Consider the following 20,125-nt stretch of genomic DNA (forward strand, 5'->3'; position numbering starts at 1 on the left):
TTCTTCCTTACTGCTTAGTGACAAGGAATAAGAGACCTTTATCGCCCAGGCCTTAAGCAAGTAAGCCTATGAAAGGGGCCTGAGAGTCAGTCATTACCTTAGAAACATGGGCTGCATTAGAGATTCATAACAGTGTGCCATCTCTGCACCTTTCATCTCCACTAGGGCCAGCTCCATTAGGATCTTTTATCTTTGTGCTGATGGCTGCTCTTGATAATGGGGCTGCCGAGAAATCCCAAAAAGTAAAGACTCAACTCTGACACTATCGGCCCTCCTTTTCTTCAAGCAGAGTACATCAGCTTACAGTAGTAGATATATGTGCTCTCATTTGCAGTCACATAACCTGATTTTCTAGATTTCTTTCTTTCTTTCTTCCTTTTTTACACTGTTTTCCTTAGAAAGCTGATATCCCACACTAAAGTTTATTAAATGCTCTGAAACGTCAGCATGCATAGAACTTGCTTTCTCTCTCACGTCCCACCGCCTTTGAAACTACAACATAATGACGGTTACGATGATGCGTGCCTCTGCCACCCATTCAACTGGTAAAACCTTGTAAGGTTAGAATTTAATAAAATAACCAGCATTGTTCCCGCTGATGCCCCCATGGAAGTGCATTAATGATATCCCATACAAGCTTCAATGAAAACTTTGCTTTTGGGCAGACAAACACAACTTCATAATGTTATAGTAATTCATGCAAGCCAATGTTTTTCAAATGTTACAGTAATTATGAAAAATATTCATACTTTCCTCTACATAGCCGCAGCATTGCAAATCTCATTTCCAAGGCAGAGCGGAGAAGGAATACACTGAATAATCATTGTGTTTAATGCTCTGGTCATAATCCCAGGTTTTATGATGGTTTTCTAATGATTTTCTAATGATGTTAAATATTAGTAGAGAGTACAGCCATAATTTGAACACAGCAGTCCCCCCCCCATCCTTTTTTTTCAGTGCTCCATCAGCAGACCCAATTGCAACTACAATGAATATTGCACTGGGAATGAGATTTAAGAGCCATCCCTTTTGGTGTTTTATTTTGCCGTCTTCCCATCTGCCATAAATCCTCATTGCTGTGCTCTTGAAGCCTCCGCCCTTGCCTGCCTTCCCCAGGTGGGAATACAATTAGGTGCAGGGGCCATTTCATTCACTGCCACTGTCCGTCCACCGCAGTCATTCGTAAAAAAAAATGCTCTATCTGTCCCAGAGGAGAAAACAGCGGACTCTTGGGAAATTTAAAAAAATGAGGAGAGAAGGGAAAAAACGGAGAAGAGAACGGCGGAGAGACGAGCAAAATTACTGTGGGAAAAATCTTCAGAGTTGTTGTCAGAGGAGATACAAAGTTAGCCTCTGATGAGTGACAATGTTGTGGAAAATATGTATTGGAGACAAAGGCTTTGTCTCCTTCCTGTGCCTTTTCAATGAATTACACCTCTCCACCCCCTACCCCCAGCTTTTTAATTAAATGGCTGCAGCTCCATCTCTCTATCCGTAGCTCCCCATTACAGAGGCTAGATAAGGGATTGCTATCTGTAGCATGTTAAGAAAGGCTGCTGGGCAGCCAAGCCTCATGAAATTTGTCACAAGATCTCATTTTCCTCATTGCCAGACGTGATGCTTATAATTGATGTGGAGGCAGCAGTAATTTATTGGCCGTCCGCAATTATCATCCCCTTCTAGCAGGGGGATGTGACTGCAATTTATAAGTGTATGTGTGTGTTGTTGTGTGTCTGGGGTGGGGGTGGGAGGGTGTCATTGTATCGTATAAATTAACACAAAAACATGTTTCTCCTTATCGAATGGTAAGTGTGTATGTGCGCGTTGGCTCCTTCAGAATGCAAATTAATGACAGACTCCATGACATAAACAATATGGGGCCTGTAATGCAGCTATCTTCAGCTGAGGTGTCGAGGCTGTCAGTCCACCAGCTGGACTTTCACACTCAGCTGGAGGAGGGGAGTGGGGGGGGGGCAGCCAAAACCCAGTGAGGTGTGTGGTGCTTTGGGGGTGTCACATACAGCGGGCTAACGGGGCAGAGTGCTGGTGCCACAACCCTTTGTCCACTGCCTCTCCTTATGTCTGCGTGGCTTCTTTTCACATAGAAAAAACAGAACGCCTTGAGCTACACTGTTAATAATGTGGCCTTCTGAATACTGAGAGCACCAGACTTAATTCAGTTAATCATTTAGTTGTGGATTTTAATCAGAAATATTTCTTTTTTAACGTCTCACCTACATATTCAGAAAAGGAAAGGCACACATTGGGAACTGAAGTAATGGTGCACAAAAGAAAGCTTCTACATGTCTGTGAACCATCCAAATGTTAAGTGTATAGTTCAAGGGCATGTGAATTTTTCTGTGCTGTTCATACAGTTAGTCTGAAATTATCAGAAAAAGAAAAAAGAGGTTAGCCATGCTAATGCTTCTTTGTCCTATGCAGTTAATAATGTGAATTTACCAGGCTGTGTACTATAACCACTGTTGTCCACCTGCGGTAATGGTGGCTGGCATTCTTGTTTTGTGTGGGTCAGCCTGTTTCCCTTCGTGCACGGTGAACTCTTTTACAGGATAAATATAAAACCCTTTACTTATACCCAAATAGATATTACAGTTCATATCATTTTATTACAGTTCATATCATTTTCATCTTTACGTTCCCTGAGATCACCAGCATTTTAGCTTTACACAACTACTGTCTCATGCTTTGCACTCTTTACATGTTATATATTTTATCTGCACAAATAGGAGGCTTAATGGTACACAGATTTTCCTGTTGCACAGCGGTGAGCTCCATGGTCAGAGTGGATTGCTGTCATGCTGTGGCAGGGAAGAGAATGAAGGAGATGAGGGCTGTCACCAGTAGCCGCTCTGAGCATGCTCCGTCTGTCTAGGGGAATGGAATCTGTTTGTTTTGTCTACCTGCACGCCTGTTGTGTGCAGTTGCCAAATTAGACTTTCAAATCAAGAAGCCAGTGGGAGACCAAGACTGTAGTTTTCTCCTTCCCTTTAATAATCATCCCTGTTTACTCTTCAGGGAGTCATCTTTATATATTTTTTTCTTAAACGCACCCTCTAAGCACGGAGAGTGCCTTTAATAAAGCAAGACGGCAGAGCGCCATTCCAACTTGTGAACTGCACAGGAGAGAATTGAGAGATGGAAGCAATAGAGGAACACCGGAGGAGGCGGGGTGGGGGGGCTGCTGCCGCTGCACCCTTCATGCTATTATCTTTATGGCATAGCAAAACATGCTTCAGGCAATCAGCATGAAATTGTTAATTGCTCAGCCCACTTGTGTGCCGCTCAGGGGACAGGGGCCTTCGAGCGAGCAGGGGCTGTCCGACCAACTGCCTGCGCATGTGGTCTCCCTCTTGACGCAAAACACTGTCCAACAAGCGTGTTGTCTTTTTTTAGTCACTGCATGGTTCACAGAGGTGCAGTGGCAATCATCAGAGGCCCAGTCTGCATAGTGTATTTAAAAAATGATTATAGCTAGAATAGAATTCGTGCTTGTTGCAGTAGACCAGGACATATTCAGCCTCTAATGTGTGAACCGATGATTCTGTGTCATCATCCTGCCCGTGTCTATATTCTTACATAAAGAGTTTGAGAATCTGTGGATCCTTTTAGAACCCAGCTAAAGGTTTATCTGTTTGGATAATAAAGTCTGTTTTTGTGTATTTATTGCACAAGCTTAATTTTTCTATTGCCTTTTCTCCTGCTTTGCTCTCTTTTAAACACTATGTTGCATTTACTCCTAAGTATTGTATGGTGTTTAATAGCTTTTGTAAAACACTTAAAACACACACAAAATAGAGAAATTGTGTGCTTTGTATTTAGATACATGTGTATATATTTAAAAAAGAATCTTTTTTTCGGTCTGTTATCATTTTACCAGTGGCTCCAGGTCACTAGTGTCTTTGTGTGTCAACCGATATGTGGTTGTTATTGTCCATGTAATATGTGATTCAGGCTGGTAACACAGCTGTACATGGTAGTGTGAGTTACAGTTCAGAAATGAGGAAACCCTGGAGGAACAAAAAAAAAAGAAAAACAGGCATTTTATTTGATTAGACACAAACCAAAAGCGCTTTGCTCTTGTTTCCTATTCGCTAAATTTCTCCCACCTTTAAAAAGGTGGCTCCACTTAGCTCAGAAAGAGGATATGCAAGATATCTTCTCAAACTGAACACCACCCCTCCTGTTACATGCTCAGTTGGTACATAATGCCCCTCCTCCTTGGCTATCAGTTTTGTTCCTGTTGGAAGAGAGGGAGAAAGAGCAAGGTTACACAGGGCGTCATATTAATGGGGCCTGTCATGCGCGTTGATCGTCTTAGGCGTGGAGGAGGATGAGCGCTCAAAAGGTGTTGTCTTCAAATAGGATTTCTGCAAGTGAGACATCCTCGTTGGGTGATATCCCCCTCCGAGCGCCACTTTCTTATAGAATGATCTGTTATTAAGCAAATGAAGTGCTGTGGGCCCAACGGTAAATCCCTCCACTTTGTCATGGTGTGCTCTCAGTTATCACACCCTACTCTCTCATTCATTCCTTATGTTCTACCCATTTCACCATGTTATGCCAGGGCACGGCAGTCTCGTATTTGAAGTCAGTCGTCCCTTTGGAGCATACAAGGCACAGAGAGGATTCTGAGTTGTAATCAATGGCTCCTTAAAAGGCACATTGATCTTAAATAAGAAAAGGGAAGTAGGCTTTTCCCCCTGAGTAGAATAAAGTAAAATGGGCAGACCTACTACAAATCTGCCATCACTCTCATATTTGTTTAAACAGGAGGCTTGGAACACAACAGAACTAAATCTAAGTCTTAATGTGCTCAAATCCATTTATTCTTAGTCATAATGTCTTCACAAGTACACTAATGCTAATTTTCTAAGTTTAATCCACACTTAACCTGCTGGACTTTTCAATTGAAGCTCAGCAAGAATATCAAGTCACTGCTGCTACAGCACTTATGTCAGATCAGTTAAAATGTCTTTTCCCCAGTATTGTGTAGATTGTATTTTGCACCTCTCATTTGTGAAAACACCCTAACATTAGTTCTGTCAATCTCCAGTTAAATGACCTCAACCGTAGGAATAATTAGGAAATCTTTTAATGAACTTTTGTTTGGCATGGGTCTTTTGTCTCGGCCATCCAGATACTTGATAGAGGAAAAAAGACGGGCCAATTGTAAGGGGGTGGGGTAGACGGGGGAATGGCAACTGCTAGACAGGAATTGATTGCATTAATTGATATGCCAATATGTAAGCTTGTTACATCCACCATTGCTTAGGATGATGGCTAACAGGTCCGGCTGATCAATGGAACCAATAAAGGCTTCATCCATTAATGAGCAATGTGGCAATTAATGTTATCCCTAAACCAATTACCTCAGGCAGTGCATCTACAGGAAAGAACACCAAATTGTCCAACCAGGTTATCTCTGTCGTACTCTTGGCAATATTCTCATGCAGTCTTTACTGTTCTGTGGCTGTAAGGCTGTCCCAGAATTTTCACAGGCCTTAGAAAAAAATAATAATTGTGCGGTCTTTCAAGAGGCTATCAAACAAATCTAAAATATTTAAAATATTATGTTTTGTACAGAAAATTTACTTCACCTTTTTTGTCGTCTTTTCTTTGACGTTATGGCACCAGCTAAGATAGTGTTCTTACCTTATCCATCACGGCTTGTTTCTTTATATGGACATTCAACAGCTGAATCTTTGAGCCTTTTTGAAAGGAAAAAAGTTTCATAACCTTTGGAATTAACAGGATGTTTCTTACAACTTGGGCATTTCTTCATCTAAAGCAAAGTTATAGACAAACACAGTCTAACAGAACTAAAAACACACAGCCTGTTCTACTTTTCATGTCTTGAATACGCAACTGTAAATCTCTAGGTTTTCTGTAGTCTGTACTGTAAACAAAGGTGTTCAGAGTCAGACTAACATTTCAGATGCCTCTTCAGACATTCAAAGAATTAGCCGATACTGATGTTTTATGACTCATCCATTGGCCAGCATCTACAAAACCGTGCAACTATTAACTGTGTGTGTGTGTGCGCACGTAGAGTAACGCACGTACACACAATATAGAATTTGTCTGTATTGCATGTAAATGGCCACAAAAGCCTGATTTTCTTCATGGTTACAAAGAGCAAGACAAAGAGTGAAATAACAAACTGCAGCTCTCTCTGAAATATGCAGACTCTGTACATAAATATAAGCAGCAGTCTTACAAATCGATATTTTCTGAGTTATATAGTAAGATTTTTCCTACCTGGAATGCCATACCTCATTCTTTGCTCATCATTGAATTAATCGCATATTTATTTGGCATAAATAAAACACGCTTTTGTACATTTTACTGCGTGGTTATTGTTCAGGAATTTTATAATAATAAAAGAAAAAGTATAGTGGTTGGAAAAGTCTGACTTTAAAAACATCAAAGTGTTGAACAGGTCATTCATGCTGAAATGCCTTCTATTACTCATTTACAGTAAATGATTTTCACTCACTAAGCATTACATGGCTGCTACATCTGGCATCAATTAATTATGGGGGGGTATCCAAAAAAATGCTAGTTGTGCCTAGGACTAAACAGTCACTTTAGCTTGTGATTTGTTATATATTAAATAAGTAAAATCAAAGTGTGAGAATTGTAGACTGCATGTGTAATGTCTGTATTCACAGCACTTGTTTACTTTTATGAACACATAAATTGAAACTACCTAAAGTGATTTAACAAAACAAGAAGGAGAACTAAGTGTGAAATGATGACTTATTAGTTGGGACAAGCCCTTTAGACTAAAATCCTGTTTATGTAATGGGTGTTGCAGAAGTGCGGAAAGGCCCATCTGTCTCTCTGCCTATTATCTGAAGCCTTAATCGGGACTTACAGCAGGGCAGGGTAAATAAACAGTAAGTAAGTTGTCTTGGGTAGAGGAACGTCAATGCCTGCAACTTGCTCAAGCCTTTCCTCTGAATGGTTCTGTATTGACCCCTGAGGACCCCCCGAGAATTCCCTAATTGAAAATTAATATTGAATCAATGCCGCAGGCCATTTGCATATTGATTATAAACATCCAGGAAGGCACCAAGTATGTCTGGGATCAATAGGGCCCTTCTGCAGCAGGCCGAGTGCACTACATCACATGGCAGCTGCCTGCTCCTGAGGTTAATGACTGCTGCTTGTTAAGAAGCTCTTGTCAGGTAGAATCCAGCGGCAGGGTTTTTCTGCCAAAGCTGGCAGCAGGTGAACTGTAGAGGGAAGAAGAGGAGGTATACATGAAGGGGCGAAAGTGAGGTATTTAGGCATCCCCCTTATGTTTTAGGCAATATAAAATCCAATACAAACATCAAAAAAAGTCTGACTTTAAATGTGTTAGCAACTTTTAAGTACCATTGTTGCCACTAAAGTTTACAGTCTGTTTGTGTACTCTGTTAGATGTATTTTTGGAGACTTGGCAACCTATTGTTGAACCCTGACCGCTCCATAAAACAGCCTATAAAATATGTGTGTGTTTGTACTGTATATGTGTGTGTATGTGAGAGAGAGAATTGGGAAGGCAGGCTGATCAAAGATAACACAAACCATTTCCTGCCCCTAAAGGGAGAGAAAACAATATTAGGTAGATCAAAAAGGCCCCTTTTAATTTGAAATGAAACTTTCACAACATTACAAGACAAAGGAGACCCAGAATCTCCTACTTTAAGGCACCGATTAAGATTCAACACATGCATTCCTCTCCCAAACTCCCCATAATAGTTTCCACATGTTGAGGAGATGTTAAGAGGTGGAGGCAGGAGAGAAGGGAAGGGAGTGGAGACAATGGAATAAAAAGGGTTTGATGCAAATGGAGGAAGATGAAGAAAGAGATTTCCGTCAAACCACCTTCGCGGGTAAATTAAGCATACGATCCCACAGAAACCTGACTGGCTGGTTTTGTGGCGATATTGAAGCTTGGTTAAACTAATGGAGCTCTCTAAAACCGGATGATTCCCTAAACCCACGGGAGACTGCAGACCTGGTGTGAAGCACATGTGAGAGCAGCTTATTCTCCACTCTATGAAAGACAAGGTCTTGAATTAATGCTTCCATGCAGTTTATGTCCATTCTCTCCTCGTGATCGCCCCCAACCCACACCCTGCACTGGGAGCTAGAGTCTGGGAGCTGAGAATGGAGTGCTGGGCCCAGAGAACCAGGCTGCATCTGATTGCTTCATTACAGGCCCTTTCATTGACTTGGTTGCACTGAACTGATGAACTGAGGCAGTGGACAAGGGCACATAATAGGAAGAAATGAATTCTTATCACAGCCTTCTCAGGAGGCCACTGGTCCTGACTCCTGGCAGGGGCCAGCAGAAGCCATGGCTGAATAAAAAGGAAGGGGCTTTATCTAGGCCCATTCAAAAGCCTGAAGCAGGATGTAGACTGCGGACATGATGGAGCTTTAGGAGCTGGATCAGTACACAGGAGAGGAACCACAAATCCACAGAGAACCATATTATTGTAGGGAGCTTGTTTTAATGATTAGTTTGGTGATTAGTGTTTGCTTTCTCCCAGTAACTGACACCCACGGCATAAAATTCTTTCACTTGTTTATTCCAGCAGTCCTCCAGAGGCAGACCTCTGCTAGTTAGAGTCCCAGCTTTAGGCTCCATAGCTGCACCCAAACACCAACAACTGAGATGAATAATTAATTTTGTACCTTATTGGGCTATAACCCCTAACTCTCCAACCTCCAGCTAATGAGTGAGAAGAGTCTTCTGCAGCGAGGACAATAACAGCACCCATTATAAAAACAAGTGCAACACTAACAACCACACATGCATACAATAGAAATGCAAGATGTGGTATAGCACAGTATCAATTTAGCAGCAGGCCAGGTCTCTATAGTGAAGAGGTTATTAATCCCTGACTATGCCTTAAGAGGCTAGAGACTCACACAGACCCACAACAGACCTTCTCATTTCCATAGTTATATGCAGAGTCAGCGTTACACTGCGGAGGAGGCGGGTAGGGAAACCCGATGTTTTACAAATGCCGCTCTGTGATCTTTAAGGGGCACCCACACAGGAAGTGAGCAGAAGCGATCTGCCAACCAGAAATCATAGAAAGTCATTCATAGAAATGACATTCAGCGACTTCAAGTGAGGACAGGCTCGCTGCCTGGTGGGCGAGTCCAGAGTTAAACTTTTCGACAACTTGGAGGAGAGTGACTGTCAATGAGAGCACCAGATACTGTTGAGTGACATATGACAGTGTGGTAAATACATTAGCGGGTTATCTAAGCAAACGGAGTCTGCAATGTCCACTAGACCAGCTGTCAGATGAAAAGCGGTGCGCGATGAGTGAATTGCTTCCTGTGTGGATTCCCATTTAGATCCTGACTTTATGCGATATTGTGTCATCGAAGTATTTGTCAATCTTTAATATTGGCGAAGTTGGCTGATAGCAGGTCAAGACATCTTCCTGCCCCCCTTCTCCCAGAAAGAAGAAATCATAGCTGTTCTCCTGGCAGAAAATGTATACTATGGAAAGTATGGACTATGGACATTTAAAATGACTGATCTGTGACAGTATTTGGTAAAGAACTGTCTTGTAGGCTATGGTCCGTCTGACAGCGCACATCCTAAACATCATTTGGCCTCAGTTTGCTGCTGGGGTGTTGCTTTTCTTTTTTAGCATGTTACAAGAAAAGCATCAGACACTACTAGTCACTCTGGTCATTTTAGAACAGCTGGCCCATGTTTTAGCCACATCATCAGTTTAATTTTTTTTCCCTCTTTCCTGTCTCGTCTTCTCGCTCTCCTGTGGCTGAGCCAAAGATAACTGAGTAGCAGTGTTTGACTGTAATCACTCCAAGTCTCCTTCTCTGGAGAGCAGCACAGCGGGCAGCACAGATCCACCCTTCTAGGAGCTCTCAGCCCACTTTCTCAGTGCTATTGCATGTTCATGAAGAATCAGCCATTCCAACTTTGCATATGTAATGAATAAGCGCACGCAAACACACCCATGCAAATTGTGTTTCTGTTCAGATGAATATATAGTGTAGTAATGCAGTTAGGAACACAGACCATCTGACCCTCTCAGAAAGGATACATTCAAACTGAACCAGTAGCAGCAGCAGTCATTTGAATAAACTTTACAGTAAAGAAGCCTCCTTCCAAGGAAAACTGTGTAGGCCTGTTCTGTCAAGTGTTTAAGTGGCGTTTTTGAATTCCGGATAAAATTGAAAGCCTAAAGCTGTTTGGCTTACTAAACAGAAACAGATTAATGTGAGCTAAACATACAGTAAGATTAGAAGGACGAGTAGCTTAAATGATGGTTGAGTTGGTACATTGCATCTCATCAGCTGGCCACAGTTGTGTTTTGTAATTAAGGGTGTAAGGTGTGTTCATATTCAAATAAATAAAGAATGTTGCCTGCATTGTGTGATTAATAAATTAATACATTACAAGAAACTAATTGCACAAGATGAGTCTTTCTCATTATGCTTTTGAGGGGAAATTTCATTATATGCTTCACAAGCCAGATGAAATCCTGTTTTTAAAGTATGCAAATAAGGATAATACCTTATGTTGGGAAAATCATATGAGTCATAACAAAGCATTTGAATAGGCACAACGCTATGATTTTGTTGTCTAGTCTATAGTACAGTTTATAGAGCCTTCATTTATCCTCGTCTCACAGGAGCAGAACACGTTGGCATCGAGTATTTTAAGAGAAAAGTCGCATAACTCGTAGGAAGGTGCATTACCAGTGTAATAGGACTGAGCAGTTTCACTTTGTACTGAGAAATAACCATATGAAAATTTTCTGTGCGATAATTGCTAATCGCATATACAATATCGACATAGAAGGTTTATTACTTGCAACATTTTGTGTATGTGCAATACAGCTTCCAAGATTAACATGCGCTCTCGTATTACCTATTGCTACAAGCAGAGGAAAGAAATGCATCTCCCATCATTGTACTGCAAAGTTGGTAGATAATTTTGCACATAATTGCAGTGGAAAACAACCTGCCTATTAAGCATTTAATGGCAGTAATATAGAAAGCAATTACCGTTACTTTGCTGCACACACTGAAAATAAAGATTTCTCTAAATTAAAAGGATCCTTAGACTACAGCTAAGGCTAATTGTGTGGGGTCTTGTGCAGGCATCTAGTTGTACATCATTTGTAAGGGCTAAATGCTGATCAGTTAGGAAGGCCTTTACACGCTGTGTCCTGAGTGTGTGTTTTTGGGACTGCTCTGCTGCCAGGGAGTCTGATAGCTCTTGAATTATTTATCTCTCAGGCTGCTGGACGGTAGTCACGGCGACCTAGGCCCCGTAGTGGTTGTCTGGCGACATCTCCCTTCAACAGTAGCCATTAACAGACAGGGTTTTGGGTGCTAATGAGCAGGGTGCAGTGTGCAAGGACTGGAGTTTTCTTACCCTCAAACTCTAACATAAAGACTCACTGCACGCTGAATAAAGACGTAGGAATGATTTACAAAGATGTGAGTGCAGAACTTTTTAATTAGGTTAAAAAAAAGAGGCAGAAAGAAAAAGATTGGGGAAAAAAGATAGGAACAACCACCCGTTTTCCTATTAAGGAGAAATGTCAAGCGCGGTGGTGAAGCAATAGTCTGTGTGCATCCCTTTGTTGTCCTCCCTGACATTGAAGGCTAATTTTTCATGGTTATTTGAACTGGAAAATGAAAGAGAGGTTTGTGATTATTTCCTATAAATGACAACACAATTGCATTACGCTTCAGTACAAACACAGAGAGGATATTGCCTTTTCATATTTCATGTGAAAGTAATGGATGGGCTATGCAAAGAGGAATAGAAAGAAAGACAAATGGTGAAAGAAAGCTCCCTATGTTTGATTTGTATTAGAAACTGAATGGATAGAGGTAGGGAAAGCTTTTTTCAATAAGTGATCGCACTCTTGTGGATGTTTTAAAGTGCCTGCGCAGCGTAATCATTGGTTTTCTTTAGCAATTAGCTTTGAGCAACCAGCTGGGTGGTTTTCGAGAGAACAAGTTACCCTGTGTATTCACTGTAATCTCTAGTAGAGAAATATAGATCAATGCTAAGCCCCCACACGGTGTCCCATGTATATCTGTACAGCTGCATGATGTAATAAATAAAAGTAAGTGTACCGGTAATAAATAGTAGGATAAAACTCCAGTACACCACCCTCCCCTTATCAACTATCATGAAAGATCTGAACTTAGCAGGCCGTTAAAGCCTTTGAGAGCAAACACACATCAATGATGGCCTATATTTTATATTTTAAATAAAATTGATTAGCAAAATTGGTATTCATAACCTTGTCAGATTCTGTTTTATCTCTGCGCACGCTTTCATAAACAAACAGACGGTCAAGCCCAGGGCGGTGGTTGGAGACAGGGAGGCAGAATGACCACAGAGGAGGAATGGCGAACCAGCCCACTCTAGGGGGGCATGCTGTGTTTGTGTACTTTAAGTTTCCAAAGATTGAAGAACTAGCAGGAAAGCCTCTGTCGGCAGGACTCATGTAAATAGGACCCATGTGGGAGCTGTGAGCCGGACTCCTAACACGCGCCGTGGTAGGGGCTACATACATCCAACCATGGCAACATTGATTTTCTGAGCTAATACCTCCACAGAACGGTCCACGGGCAGATGGAAGCACTACAAAGATATGCAAATGGTGCATTCGATAAATCGACAGACAGAGATCTTTTTCAGACAGTCCACTGTACCGGTCTGCAGTGCCTAAAAGGAGAGATAAACAGATAAGTACCTGTTAATGGACACACAAACACAAGTGTGTGCACTCAGACAAACATACAAGCACCTGCCCGTTACCTGGGAAAACTTAGATCGATAATAGAATTTCGTGTTAAGCAGAGGTGCTTCAGAAAAGCACATCAAATAAATGCTGGGACTAACCGTTGCTAGCTTTTAATATGAAAGTGCTATTTTTAATGTGGCACACAATATTTTTTAATTTCCAAGGTTTTTGCACTGTATCTTGTGTATAATAACAAAACAAACTGTGGGTATAGTCATATTCAGCACGCTTATTAGTCAGATATGAAACAAAAGCTGCTGGGTGTATGTCATATATAATAGATGTGGGCTGTCTTGTTAAGCCCAGCAGGCTGTATGTGGCTGTGTCTCTGTGGAGAATGGCTCTGAAGCTCACTGTACCTGGTAATTAAAGAGAGTTTGTGGCAAAAGCCAAACATCAGGAGAGATGAGCTATGAACAAAAGAGCTGTGACAGTTTCAGGTTATGTGATTTTTGTGTCCCTTTTTGCCAAATGAAAAATCAATACATTTTCCGGGTTATACATATTCAGAGTGTCCACCATGCTTCCGCCCTGATGGAGAAAGGGGCGGGGGACTGCGGGCTTGAGTGGGGGAGTCGCCTGTTCGCCTGTCATAACTGTACCATCGCATTTTCCAAGCCACTGGTGAATATTTCAGAGTTGATGTGATTGCCCTTCATGACAGCGGTGATGCTCCCGCTCCCCCCTTTCTTTATTTAAGGCAACCCTTCAGCCACCCCCACACTCCGCATCAACCCATCCCGGTTCTGTTTGGTCCTTTTGAATAGCTGCAAATAGGTGAAGGCATTGTGGTGTGAGCTGGAGGAAAAAGAAAAAAAAGATGCATTAATAAAAAGGAGGCTGATTTAAGAGGAGGCAGCGGTGGAAGACGATAAGCATAAATGCATGGTGGGGGGTGGCAGTCGCAGCTAGGCAGAGTAACTCTTTGTGCAGGACATTGTCCCTGAGGCAGAGTAGATGGAAGAGCACAGCCCAGTGATGCTTTTGCCCCCTATCCAGGCTTTTAGCCCTCTGTCCTAGCAGGGAAAAGTACAGCCTGCATCTTCCATTGTGGACATAATATGTGTTGGTTAGGAACCATCATTTTGGGCATTCAAGGAACCCAGTGGTGTGTGTGGGTGTATGTGTCAGATGGGGCAGAAGAGTGAGCAGTCCCTGAATGCTCAGTCCCTGTGTACCCACATTAACCCAGATCCTATTCTCCTTCATCACTCAAGAAAAACACAAAGAGAAAAGAAGTAGAGCAGCACTCACTTCATCCACTTTATTTGTAATGTATCTAAACATGCCATTATCATGAGAAGAACTTCTAATTAGTATGATTTCCCATGAGATAACACTTTAGGGAAAATATTTAATACATTACGTGGTCTCAATAACATTTCCTAATTTACTTTCATACTGAAAGCACAAAAAGCAAATTTTGAGCCTTTTTGTGCATTATTCTGTTCTTTTTTTTCTGTTAGAAAACACTTTCGAAAAACCACGACCTGATTACCTGAAAATGGCCCAGGAATTTGAAACACAGGGGTTTGGGGTGGGTCAGATAAAATGCTCCGTGGAGGACCTATGGGCTGTTTTGATGAGCATGTACCAGGGAAGTTCTGAAAGGATGTAGGAGGGGTTGCTGTGATATAGCCGGAAGGCAGTATGAACTGTCACTCCTGTTTGTGATTAACTTGCTGTTTAAAGTTTCTTTAGTTGTTAGCTACCGATGTACCCCTCCTCCATCGCTCCTCCTTTCTGCTACCCCCCACCACAGCCCTTCTTCTTCCTGCCCTCAGCCCTTTGGAGACACAAAGTATTCATTCACATTTAGATCCCGAGGTCACAGCAGGGCCAGCAGGGAGAGAGGCCAGTGAGTCGCCCCCCCCCCCCATAGACAGGTCAGGAATCTAACATGTAACTCTGACCAGCAGCGCTGAGCTAGCTTACTCTTGCTTCCATGTGAAAAGGAAAGTGTGTGGGAGAGGGGGAGTAAGAGCATGAGTGAGAAGAGTACAGGGACAGATGAGCTTTCATTTTGTGCGCAGTGCTTGGTGTAGTTTCTGGATTTTACTACATTGATTCTTTCGTGGATTAATGTATATTTTGGTACACTGATCTATTTTTTGAATGCATGGCTAAATTTTAAATGCATTTCATAACTGAGGTCTATATGACTCATTACAACTGAAATACTACACAGAAATCAGTAAGAATATCTTGCAACTCACTTAAAAAGCAGTTGTTTTTTTCCAGTATTGCATGTGTCCACATTTTAATTAAGCCCTATGTATTGTAGTGCAGAGGCCATTATGGTTACTGATAGTACCGTGTTGTGGTTTATTGGTCGTTCATGAGCAAAAGCCCCGCTTGTGTCTGACAGTGTTGTGGGCATGTTTTGCTCAGTTGTGGTTTTATGAGGTGTAGCTTCAGAGCTTCTGTGAGTATGTGTTGAGAGGGGAGTTACGAGGGGTGGGAGTGTTTTCCTGTGTGTTGTGCTTTTTTTGGGGGGTGGTGTCTTGCGTATGGGGCACAGAGGTGCTGATATGAGGAGCGGACAATGCATGAAAGCCCTCAGCATGAGTCCTGTGTCTCATTGTCCCATGGTACCCTCCTGTCACTTTCATTTTGCGCCCTCTAGTCCAGAGTCAGGCTAACTTTGATATGAGGAAGGGGTGCAAGGGATGCTGGGGAGCATGAGGGGGATTTTTAAAAGAAGGAGAAGGGGAGAAAGATAGAGTCTCTGAAGTGTGAAATAAGATTGCTTTTTATCCGACAGTGCAGCGCTAAAGAAAAGGAAGCTGTCCGGCTCTGGATAAAGCGGGGGAAGCACACCTCTCTGATTTACAGTGCAGTCCTGTGACACCTGGTTAAAATGATAACAACAGCCTCAATAATCATAATGAGAGTAATGAGAGCTTAGACGCACGGCTCCACACAAGAGCCCAGAGAGAAGCGCAGCTCAACCCTCGCTCCCAGTACTCGAGAGCCGGGGAGAGGGAGAAGCTGAGCTCTGCCCCCGCGCTGGTGCTCCATGACTTACGAAACCCAAGCGAGATAAATAAGACAGTGGAGTGACTGAGATGCTATATATGCAACTAAAAATGAGCAGACTGTCACTGCTGTTTGAGGAACACTGGAGCCGTTCTCAGGTAGGACTGGAATTCTGTACTTTAAGAAAGGCAGTTATCATCACAGCATTATATTCTGCTGAGGCCGAGGATGGAGGAGGAGCCTGACCTAGTGAAAGATATCTAGAGTGACTATTATTACTTGCTGCTGCTCTTCTCCACAGTCTGGGAAGAAATACTGGAAAGTGCAGTGGTTACCATCAATTATTTATTAGGCCGTTTGTGCTTGTCAGTCTGATTAGCATTAGTGTAATCACTGCTCTTCAGGGGAAAAGGAAGGCTGCTCTCTCTCATCTGAAGGTAATCTTGCCATTTTCAGTGTCTCATCGTCACCAGACAGCTTTTGCATAGCATCTGCTTTTGTCATCTCCACATATTTCTTCCCTTTCCCCTTCCCCATGTGTTTCTGTCTGTTGCTGCTCGGCCCCTATCCCCCCACCACCACCACCCTCCCCTCACCTCATTAATGTGTGTGTGAGCAAGTTGCTCTCGCCCAGCTTGTATAGAGTGACACCTATGGGTCTGATTAAGCCTCTGCACTCACTGGCAAAACACAAGAGAGGAAGACCGCTAAGCACCTACACAATGTAGGAGTGTGTGCGTGCGTCTGTCTGTCTGTGAGGGAGCCCATGAATTGTCCCCACTGAGTGACTGGGAGAGCAAAGCTGATATTTTTCATGCTCAGAACAGATGAGTGTAATCTCTGTGTCGGCAATGGGTTTTTTCAGCTTGCATGATTAGATTAATGGAACTGTTTCATATCATTGTATTAGGATGGTTAATGAAGACAATTAATTAGAAGACAACCTTCAGGCTATTGTCCTTTACATCTCTCAGATTTGGGTTAGAAATGGCCTGCTGCCATAGCTTTGAGTGTTTCTCCTAATCTATTTTCTGAGCTAATCTATGGCTACAGTTTTAGTGTCTCTACCATTTGCATCCTACTCTTAGGCCACTCGTGACCTTTCATTAATTATAGCTGGCCCCAGCTTTAATCATTCTGTAATACTAGTTGTAGATGAGATGAGAAATGGGCAAAGCCATTTGCCACTTAAAGATGTAACGGTACTTCTGGAATGAAATGTCTGCATTTCTGCATAAATTATAAATGTGTTCTGTGTGCCAAAAGTGACATGATCATTAAACATCTAAAAAGAAAGTGTGAAAAACATGAGTGGGGAAAAGGAAAAAAATCAGTACCAGCGTGCTCATGTATAGCATGTGTGCAGGAAGTTGGGAGTAGGTGGGGCGGTTACAGAGAAGCTTAGCATTAGAATGCTGGCTGCCTATCAGAGAAATGTTTAAGCACAAAGTGTGTATTAATGTGTAGGTGGGGAATTAGTCTCACTACAAGTGTCACATAGCTAAGAAATGACACCTTGCCCCGTTTTTAAAGGTGAAAAAAATTTACCTGGGGATTATTTTGTAATCTGAGCACCTATGCAGCTGTACAGTATCCTAATTCTCAGACTGTTGTAGAGATTTATGCAGGTAGGAGTTATAGGATTTTGGGACTCTGCAGCAGATCTCTGGGTTTTTTGGGAATGTTTAAGATCCAGCTCACCAGTACCGGAAAGAATTCATAGAGTCCCTTGGAAACATAAAAGAAACACAGTAATGCAACTTTTTTGTTGTTGTTTTGAGGGGTTTTTTGCAGCTGATTATGATTAAATAAAAGCTTATTCTTAACTGTGCATTTGTGCTTAGAATAATAAAATATCACAGTTGATATAAGCACCCCCTTATGGTTTTGTAGCTATAGTGTATACTTAAGAGAACCGTAAAAAAAAAAAGGCGATAAATATAAATACGCGATGAAGAAAAGTGGAAAAAGCTCCTTAAGCAACTATCTAAAAAAAGTCATATAACAAAACGATAATTTTTTTCTAATGTATTTTCCAGTTATAAATAGGACTGATTTGCATAAGGAATTTTAAAACCCATTCAGCAGAATAAATTAAGATCTATTTTATTTATGTGTCATTGTCATCAGTAAAGGAACAGCCACATGGTTTAGAGATGTATGGTTATTAAGTGTGTCTGTAATAATGATACATAGTTTGAGTTTGAGAAACGTACCTGTTGTATATACAACATAGGCTCTGTTTCATAACTAACAGGCTAAACAGTGAGTGTTGGGGAAAATGTACTGTCATAAAAATGGTTTTGGCTGTGGGTACTCATGTGGTGAGCTTAGATTAGATGTGTGATGACTGCAGGGCTGAATACTTGAACAGGATATTTCAGTAGCTGTTGTAGCTTTGTCAATATATCAATAGCTCATAGAGTAGAGACCTATGCATGAAAGCATTTTCAAAAGAGCATTTAAGTACATTTGCTGAGAATTAGCTGACTTGTATAATAACTGATTGACTGCGGCCTAGTTTACTGTTGTCAAATCAATGCTATTCCATGCAAGTCACACTACTTTTAAACAAACTTAACAGGCAAAGGGGATGTTCAGGGGGCACTGGAGGGAAATAAACAAGATTGATGCCCTTTTTATTATCTGTTTTTGCTATCTTTTCCTCTGTGTGTTACTTACAAATGGCGTTATTGGATATCCATTGTTTGGACTTCGATGCTCTAAATGGCCTGATATATCGAGCTGAGGCTTTTAAGGTGGTTACAGGGGATTTCTGCCTTTGACTTGGCTTAAAAATAAAATGAATTGTGGCTCTGAAAGTTTTAAATATTTATGATTTATTTTATTTGCTATAGTGGGATAGCAGAAGTGAAATGAGGTTTGTATTGGTAAGTAACCTAACAGATTGCAGCGCGCGCGTGTTTGTGTGCGCGTGCGTGTGTGTGCGTTATGAGAGGAAGCAAATGGGGGTCTTTTTCTTGAACTGTACTGCTCAATTATTTTTCCATCTGGCCATTTGCACCCATGTGCTTGCTTTTAGTTTTATCTACACATTAAACACAGAGAATTGTCCTTGTGTCTTTTGTTTTGAATACATACACAAAACAATAGCAATAAAAAGAAAGAGTGGATATTCGACTTTCCTCCCCCCTTATAATTCAGCTCAGATTTTTTTTTATTCAAGTTGGAATTATTTTTTAACAGAGATAATCAGACAGCACAGGACAGAAAGCAGATTCTGCCCTCTTTGTCTGCTAGCCTTGCAACTGTGTGTCAGCAAATGTAATTGTTGCAAGCTCCTATAGAAAAAAAACGCTACCGCCCCTTTAAGTGCTTCCACCAATTCTGATGGCGTGGTGATTTACATATCCCGTTCTCCCTCCCCCTTCAGGAGAGCTGAGCGAGGATGTGGAGGCTGCTAGTGAGACCACCACAGACCAGGAGGACCAAACCAAAGACAGAGAAAGTGGGGGGGAGAAGGAGCTCACCAAAGGGACAGGTAAGGCTCATATTTACACACATTTAGGGACTACTACTCACATGATTCACGTGGCCATGCAGCTGAACATTGCTAAGCAACATGCCTTTTGCCAAATTAAATTAAACATATTTTAACAAAGGTTTCAAAGCCTTTCTAAGCATTGAAAATACTCTCAAAACTCCCTAATCTAGTTTTCAAAGGCTGCTCTTTCATGCTGCATGTTCCCAGGCATCTCATCAGCTACAGTTAGAATAAGCTGTCAATTTAAGTAATAAGTTCAGGTAACATGTGACCCATGTTTTGTCTTTGATCAGTGGGTGATGTGAAGAGCAGGGCCTGCATGTGTAACTCCCAGTGTGCCACACACATACACTTGAATAGCACTGCCCCCTTCTCAAATTTGCTGTACACACAGAAGAACATTGACACCACTTACCTGTGTTTTCCCTTATCAGATCAGGATGGTTTTATCTCTGGTCCTCTTTATTGATAGGTGCTGGCTCCTAAGCAGGGGGTTGGGTTTAGTGTGAGGGGAGGAGCTTTGGGCCTCAGCACTCTCTGATCAGGGCAGGTTGCATTTATCTGCTGTAAACTTTTCAAGATGCATTGGATGTTCTACTATAACAAATGTTTTCACATCAGAGGGCATTATTAATGTAAATACAGTTCACGATAATGCATGTGCTTTTATTTACTTACCTAATTTATTTAGTTGGACCACCAGTGATCATGCCGTATAGTGAAAACAGCATTGAACCCTAAACTTTCCATCATGTAGAACTTGTGGGATAGTTGGAGGGATTTCTGGGAAGCACTATATTATTTTGAC

The 20,125-nt window shown here is 41.7% G+C and overlaps 1 protein-coding gene across 2 annotated transcripts in view; it reads left to right on the top strand.

Annotated features, from left to right (window-relative positions):
- Positions 1-20,125, top strand: part of zfhx3b (zinc finger homeobox 3b) — a 235,508-nt gene that overhangs the window by 189,787 nt on the left and 25,596 nt on the right. For both annotated transcript variants that reach the window (XM_085453684.1, XM_085453692.1), the window contains one exon: positions 19,207-19,314. In XM_085453684.1, coding sequence (XP_085309810.1) covers positions 19,207-19,314 — 108 coding nt within the window. The remainder of the gene's footprint in view (positions 1-19,206; positions 19,315-20,125) is intronic.

Source organism: Copadichromis virginalis, linkage group LG1 (assembly GCF_057382275.1).
Source record: "Copadichromis virginalis isolate Kocher_CV1m ecotype Utaka linkage group LG1, C_Virginalis_male_GT1.1, whole genome shotgun sequence".
Taxonomy (NCBI): Eukaryota; Metazoa; Chordata; class Actinopteri; order Cichliformes; family Cichlidae; genus Copadichromis; species Copadichromis virginalis.